The sequence below is a fragment of the Gigantopelta aegis genome, chromosome 4 (genome assembly GCF_016097555.1).
Source record: "Gigantopelta aegis isolate Gae_Host chromosome 4, Gae_host_genome, whole genome shotgun sequence".
In the NCBI taxonomy this organism is placed as follows: Eukaryota; Metazoa; Mollusca; class Gastropoda; order Neomphalida; family Peltospiridae; genus Gigantopelta; species Gigantopelta aegis.
Genome location: NC_054702.1, coordinates 102,093,424 through 102,101,868, shown reverse-complemented (window position 1 = coordinate 102,101,868; position 8,445 = coordinate 102,093,424). Strand labels below are relative to the sequence as shown.

Sequence of the window (8,445 nt, the reverse complement as noted above, 5' to 3'; positions counted from 1 at the left end):
GTTGCCTCGAAATATCACGTCAGTGCCAGTGCTAATAAAAGAGAATTCTACAGACAGTGAGGAAAAAACAAACAATGTAACGTTCACAGACCTCCAACAGAAAATAAACATTCCCGAAATACTGTGGAACCAATCGTTCAGTTAGAATATATACTATACTCGACAAACAAACAGAAAATGGCTCAAACACTTTCAACCTGTTAGACCCACACATTAAAGGGATATACCCTAGTTTAAACCCGTACAAATTGTGACGGTACTTGCTCTTAATTTTTGTTTTCGCCTGTGGCGATATTAATTGTTTTAGAAGGTCGTGTGCAGTTCCAAATTGCACTTAGCCAGGTGGGCAACTTGTTACGTAATACTTTTGCGCGACGGTCATCGAGCGTAATACTTTTGCGCGACGGTCATCGAGCTTTTCTAATACAGACCCAGAGCAGGTGTGGAGGCCATGTGGCGAGTAGTTACGTAATACCTCTGCGAGTGCGGTTTCGACGACCGTAATTTTGGCGACCAAGGCGTCAGTAAGTCTGGCGATCAAAGAGAAAAATGCGTCTCTGGGAGTTGGGGATATATCACTTGATAGGGGGAGAACCGCCTTGTACCCCCAGGCGATATTCTGATTTTATAATAAATAGCTAGTATTTTAGATATATCGAGGAGAACTAGGAAGGCTCCAGGGGATCACGGACGTCGTCCACTGAACGATCTATATTAGTTCAGACGGGACTTTGGTAAATATATATTTTCTGCTCTGTGTATAACCTTGATGTGATTGATGTGACTTTAAATATTTTAATACTGTATTATACCAATATTCTTTAGACAGTGTCTTCGGTCATCTGACGAAGTAAATCGTAGACTTTTTGTTCTAACATTATACGAGTATTTGGCAATATAAAGCTTAGCCAGTCATCCTAGAAGACCTAGGTAAACTGTAGGTTATTGTCTTTATTGTGATAGGTACCAGTATTAATTCTGTGTTACAAGGTTACTGAATGAGTAGTTAGGGTTAATTAAAATTTAACCTTTTAGTAATAGTGTTGTAATTCCTTTATTAATTAAGTTCCCCTAGAAGCGTTTCTCAATTATCACACGTGTGGGTGTTGTGTCACGGTGAAGTGATTAGCATATTGTGTAAACTAGACACCTAGAGATTAACTAATTAAGTGATCAGTTCTGGGTTGTTATTATTGTTGTTATTAATTAACTACTGCGGCAGTACATTTGTCAGCGTAGATTAATACAGATTCCAAAGTGTATTGTGTTTTTGTTGTGTTTTCTAGTGAACTAAACGTGCTATAATAATATATACTTTATATAAGATCGTATCTCTGATCATACTTAGACGAGCCAAAGCGGTTTTGAACTGCCTGTTACAGAGAGATCTAATAGATATACAGTTAGGAGAGATATTTGGACAATCGTGTTTTATTCAGTTACGGGTATTATAGAATTCCCGTGACACAAATGAACACTAAGTTTAGTTAATCCACAAACCTGTAACACAGTTGGATGAAGTTACAACAGAGTGAAACAAGAGTCTGTGACGTTGGAACGGTGAAATACCATTAAAATAGACTAAAACTCTACTCCAAAACTGTCACTTTTCAGACGCATGTGCGTTTTAAAAATAAGAAGAATGCTTTTTTTATATTAAAAACACCAGGATGACCAGAAACATTTCGGATATCCGGAAATTGATAATCTAAACGACTTTAATAGCGAAAAATATGCCTTAGTTTTTAAAAACTAGGGTCTGTCACTTTAACTTTGGAGAAAGTTCAGAGTTCATTTTGAATATAATTAATAATCTGTATTCCTGCCAGCTACAAATTATGACTTGGACGAAGAATAATGTACACCGGATCGCAAAGTTTTAATTTAGGATTTATGAGAATGTTGCCACCACTGCCCTCCTAGAAATAGTATGAAAATGGCTTCACGTATGAAGCTGACCCACTCGACGCGGATGACTTGCCACGGAATGAACTAACTTCACTTAAGTTTATTTTGAGCAACAGTCTACGCCTGGGTCACAATACGATGGAGTGATTCGGACGTTCTACTTCGCGCAAATTACTGTATTTCACGCATGCACACGCACACGCTCTTGTGAAGGCTTGATTGATAAGGGTGCGTTCCCACGACGCGACTTATATTAATGATTTGTAGAAAATTGACATAGCCTATGAACGAGATGTATTGTAAGAAAAGAGAAGGTCTCAGCGGTAGGGCACTCGCCTGAGATGCGATGGGTTGTAGGATCGAGCGCCCTAGGTGTATCTGGTGAGTTTTACTTACACCCATCATGTGCTGGGGTGTGTTAAATAGACATTAATTATTTTTCTAACTGGTGTCTACATTTCTGATCGATTTTGACTGGAAATTATTAGCACAAGTTATATTTTCTAAGACACTAGATTTTGTATGCTAAAGTTAAACGCACAATTAGTTTTGAGCAAACTTGATACAACTATTTTCTCTTGTCACGGGAAGGGGGGGGGGGGGGGGTCAATTTTGATCAGTAAAATCAAATTCCACAGATCGTTACTACAAGTTGTATGGTGAAAAGACACCTTAAAGAAACATATCGCTTCACGTCAATGCATATTTAAAAACATGTCAATTTATTGACAGCAGTTTGTTATCATCAAGTGAGGAAAATATGCAAAACGACAGCCTATACACACGACTGCACAAAACACAAGATGAGAAATGATGCTTATTTGATAATCGCCGACCAGATGAACTCATAATCGAAAACCGTTGTGTATAGAATGTAGGTATTAACTGGAAAGGTCTCATCTTTCTATTATTTCCAAAAATGCTAAACTATTTGTATGACAATTACCGGTCGTACCCACCACAGATAAAACCTCTATTTGTGTGGTTTATTATTTTGACCACAGTCACGGAAAGTTACGAATTACACGCAGATCAAACTGGGATGGGGTTTCTGGGACAAAACCAATCAACTGACCGAAATATCTAATGAGAATACTGTTTTCTTGGGAATCACTGATTCATTATAAAGGACAGTGCACGTCCAGATGAAAAGTGGTACGCTGGGAAAACCGGTCTCGGTGGAGTTATAACTTAATATAACGTTCTGTAAATAATCACATGCTTTTATAATAACAATATCAAGATCACCATCTTCTAGTTTAAAACAACACAATTCCATTAATGTGACCAACATATCACAAAATAAGGCCCAAGGGGACTCTCGTTTTCCCATTTTTACAACTATTATACTACAAAAAAAAACCCTCGCAGAACTCAAGGTCATAGATAGAGGTCACGACAGAAACGACATATTTGCATATAGATTAGAAATTATAGCATGTCTGTTAATATATTCCAAAATCTTCTACCATACATTGTCAGAGGATGTATCATTAAGATTTTATCATTTAATATATATATCTTAAATGATAAAATCTTAATGATACACCCTCTGACATTTTATTTTATTTTGCAAACATTTTGTTGCATCACGATCGCAAGTGAATGTCTTCCATAATGGATTATTGTTGTGCTTGCGCGAATATGTGCGTGCGGATGGGGATGGGGGTCAACTGTACTGAAGGATGAATGAATGAATGAATGAATGAATGAATGAATGGATGGATGAATGAATGAATGAATGAATATATAGGTGCCACACAATTGAAAATGCGACATTTGAAGGACCTACATTTAGATAGTTAAGAAAGACATATTGAGTTGTTTCTTAATATTCGTGTAACATGTTTTACAAAACAGAACAAATTAGGGATTTTTCTCTTAACCTTGAGTAATACTCGGGATTAGGAAGTATACCACGACAAAATATGTCCAAGGATTGATATCGTGAACTCGTGAAACACCATCCTTTAAAATAATGACAGAGCAACACATTCTACGTTTTCTTACATAACATAACGATGGATGTGATTTGGGGTGTTATCCTATCGGTGCCCGACATATATTGGACATTGAGTTGACAATTCTGATTGGTTGCTCTATGGTGATGACCTAGTTCTTGCAAAAACCTTCACTGAAATTAACACTACCGAAACTGATTTCAACGTAAGAATATATTATATGTCAGACACAGAAGACTGGCAGTGTTCATATCATTAAGAATACCATTTTTATAAGTCGATTTAAAACTTCTTCTTCTATATTTAGACATATATAATTACAATAATCACTGATAGGTGGGAATGGGTTAGTGAATAGGAGAGTATTAGACAGTATGGACAAAATACTTAACATATGATAAATCCCACTTACCAAACAAAATGAGCATGAGATCCGACACGGCAAGGCTGAACAGATAGTAGTTAGTTGTCGTCTGCATGTAGTTGTTTTTCACGATAACAATGCACGTGCAGACGTTGCCAAACGTCCCAGACACGAATATGAGACCATAGATGATGCTCAGTAGCACATTCGTCGCCAGGTCCAGCCGCTTCGGACCAAGTTTCGTCAGAATATACTCCGGCAGAGAGAAATTTGAAGACACATTTCCAATTGAAGAAATATTCAATATTTCCTCTGACATTCTGAACACACGAAACAATTATCATTGACACTTAATTAAACTGTTTTAGGATTCCCATCTCGAATTATAGTTTTAACGAACATTCTCGTCATGATTTGGGTTTTATTTTAATTCTCAGAAAGCGGTAATTTGATTTGCAAAATATCCTGCAGAAGTTAAAAATATTTAGGTAAAACTTCCAGTAAGATTTTAAAAGTTTTAAAGAAAATTCCAAACACGACTACAAGCGAACAACTCTGATTTATCTCGACACAGAGAATTTCATATTTTGAGAGAGTGTTTTCAAGAAAGTATCTAACATGCAAAGAGCTACGGATCCTTTAACTTGGAACCCATTCCGCCTCACGGTAAATACACACAAGAGACGAAAGCTCGCGTTGATTCATCGCAGACAGCCTATGCACCAAGCAAGGATGGCACAACTCGTGACGTAGTTCGCCTCAGTCCAATAGTTTCGGCCAGTCTCTTCAACTCGAGCGACTTTCGTTATCGGGCGTCGCTTGTTTTTCTCTCTCCCTCAACTTTGTACATACCACGGTTTATTGCAGCCTACACTTGTAAATGAAGATAAATTGATCAACACAGTCTTTCCCGCGTGATGAATGTACACTGACCAATACCGTGTGTACATAGCTTTATGAACCAGGTTACACGAGGGTCGTGCCTAGCGGCGGAAGGGGTGGGGTGGGGTTGGCAGGGGCAATTGTGGTAGTAGGCGAAATGGGAGTGAATAGAGATAAATACGAAACAGACTCCTTTCAGTAGGTAGCCAGGTAGGAAATGGTTTAACGTGCTTACATCCAATTAAGGTTCAGTGTAATGGTACCCTCTTTATCTAGCTGGAGAAGTCGATCTATCACTGTATCTTCGTTGGGGGGGGGGGGGGGGGGGGGGGGGGGGGAGGGTTTTTAATTTGGTTTTCTTATTGCTTCGTCTTCTTTTCTTAGGGGCGGGACGTAGCCCTGTATTAAAGCGTTCGCTTAATGCGCGGTCGTTCTTGGATCAATCCTTGTCGGTGGGTAAATTGGGCTATTTCTCGTTCCAGACAATGCACCACGATTGGTATATCAAAGGCCGTGGTATGCGCTATCCTGCCTGTGGGATTGTGCATATAAAAGATATTTTGGTACTAATGAAAAAATGTAGCGGGTTTCCTCTCTAAGACTAGACGTCCAATAGCCGATGATTAATAAATTAATGTGCTCTAATGGTGTCGTTAAGTAAAACAAACAAACTGGTTTTTTGGGGGGGTTTTCGGCCGTAGGGTATTTGTTGTTTGTCGTTGTTGTTTTTTTGTGTTTTGTTTGTTTTTGTGTTTTTTACTGGCCCGTATTTAGTTTTATTTTGGGGTAGGTACAACTCTCACTACATATACTACTAGTGGCAAAGTCACATTTGGTCAATGACTATAAACGAATTAACGTAATATTTAATTTTTGGTTATTATTTTAATACATACTGAGGTCAGGTCAGGTCATAGGGCTTTACGTGCACATTCAGAACAAGCTGTTGTAGCGCACGTCCATGACAGGAAAGGTGTGGGGAGGGGAGAGGAGGGAGCACCAGTAGCCCGATTAAATCGGTAGCAGGCCGGTGGGGGTGGTGGTGGTGCGATGGAATTTTAATGGAGCAGTTAAATGCCAAAGAGAAAAGGGTGCGCAATTTTGATTGAGGGAATTTGGCGCAATTTTGAACGGTCGGTCGAAAGGTAAATGGCCGAGCTAATATAGGTTTTGATATTAGTGGATCGAGAGTAGCTCGTACACATATTGCTTTGGTGGGATGTTTTTATGGACACCCTATCCTTCCTTCTTCCGTTTTCAGCCAGTCCTGAAATCGATACTACCAGTGATAGTTTTGTTATTAGAGCTGTTCAAAACATTATCATATGCGAAATAATTTGCGGCGTAGATGTCTTTATACAAATTAAACCATATATTATTTTACTCAGTTGTATAGATGACGTTTATAAACGAAATAATATATATTCCTGGTATATTGTTAATCTCGGATTATCATTTCAAAAAAAAAAAAAACCCACACGTGTGTATAATTTTATTTTGAATATTAGAATAAAAGATAAAGGTGATAACTCTGTTCATACATATCATTATTATTTCGGTGAGTCATATTTATCTGTTATCTATCTGAAGTTGCGTATAGTAGACTGTCGTGTGTAACAGCCCGTGGTTGACATTAGGGGACTGTCGGTTTCATGTTGTTTATGATTAATTGTGTCCGTGCCATGCTTGTGGCAGACTCGGCCACACTGGTCCATTGATCTGCTAGGTGGCCGCGTGTGTTATATCTCCACAATGCTTTCCACCGACAGAATGCCAATGCACATGATGCATTATTGCTTTTATCAGATTCCAAGACCTAAACAATAACTTTTTTATTTAGCTTTGGGGCAGGTCCTGTAACGGCCATAAATTGATGGTGCGGGAGGATGGACACTGCATCGATTGTTTTATCTTTATGTCAGTTGATATAGGTTGAAATTGTATGACTAGCATATAAGTTCATCTTGTATGAGCGGGATACGAAATCAGTACCTTTCAAATTTAAACCGCATTGCGTGACCATCGCTTCATTAAGCCCGACATACATTGTTTAAGTCTGGAGACTGCTAAAACAAAACTTGATACAGGATTTTACAATTATATGAACACAAGCCTTGTTTATTTGAAATACTATATCGATAACAGTAGGATATACAATAACAACAGATAATTCAGTGTATGTCAGGCATTAGGTCGAACGTCTGCTCTTGTCAGTGGATGAATAAGGTTCAAGAGCGCAAAGCTGGATAGATCATATCGATGCTCGCGTCAAACACAGAACCATTCGGATACGTGTGCATGTAGCTGCCTCTAGATCACAGGTTTTGGTGTAGGAAGCGATCATCCTGCCTCGCTTCATAGAAATCTAGTTCCGGTAAATTGAGATGAAAACGAAAACAGGTTTCTTTTAAAGTGGCGCGAATTCCTGCTTCTCACAGAAGGAGGAGAGCACACCAGCAGAGTAGCAATGGTGTCCTTTAAGACTTGGCAGTGAAGCTTCGCCCTGACACTTCCTGCCCGGTCTGTAATCTTCGTGAACGCTAATGAAGCGTACTTCTCAACAGATTCGCCGATATGCTGGGGCTTAATGCACAAAGAAATACAAAAAATACATTACGAGTATTTCAAAAGACTTTAGTTATTACAGAAAGCTTTTAACAACAAGTTTGATAAACAACAACATATTGCAATTCGTTGAAAGCCTTAAAAAGAATGATTAATGGGTTGGAGTGTTGGGGTTTTTTCTTTGTTGTTTGTCGGGTTTTTGTTTTTACTTCTTCTTCTTTTTTCTATTTACTTATTTTCTATTTTGTAATTAAGTGCCAAACGATGAAATATTTTCCAAGCTCTACATTTTTTTATATTTCAATTAACTTTTCACAGACCTGCTAAACCATAAAGTAACTCAATTTATATTACAATACTAAAACGAATTAATATGTCTCACTTTTGTCAGGTAACCGAACTAATAGCTTGCGTGTCATCAAAGAAATAAGTAACAAAATTAAAGATTACAATGATAAATTTTAATTACTACTTTAAAACCTAATAATGCATCTCTGTTAAGACTGTGTTTTAAAAGGTAAATCTCCTATTTAGTACCCTATACGTCTTAATATACCAGAAGAATCCATTATCTTTCTTATGAAAATAAATACATAAAACAACAAACAAATGTAAGCCGCCTAAACATATATATTAATGTACATGAGATTTTTTTTTTAAATTATGAGTACATGGTTATTTACTTTCCAAGGCAGAATTAACAAACATTGCGCATTAATTCCCATTAGCAGCTGCTGTAAACTAGTGCCACATTTTTTCGCATTA

At 37.8% G+C, this 8,445-nt stretch overlaps 1 protein-coding gene across 1 annotated transcript in view; it reads right to left on the bottom strand.

Moving 5' to 3' along the window:
• LOC121372418 (pyrokinin-1 receptor-like) overlaps positions 1 to 5,038 on the bottom strand; it is a 79,949-nt gene extending 74,911 nt beyond the window's left edge. Inside the window, exon 1 of the mRNA XM_041498725.1 lies at positions 4,282 to 5,038. Within this exon, the coding sequence (XP_041354659.1) occupies positions 4,282 to 4,552 (271 nt within the window). The 5' untranslated portion in view covers positions 4,553 to 5,038. The remainder of the gene's footprint in view (positions 1 to 4,281) is intronic.
• Positions 5,039 to 8,445: the final 3,407 nt, after the last annotated feature.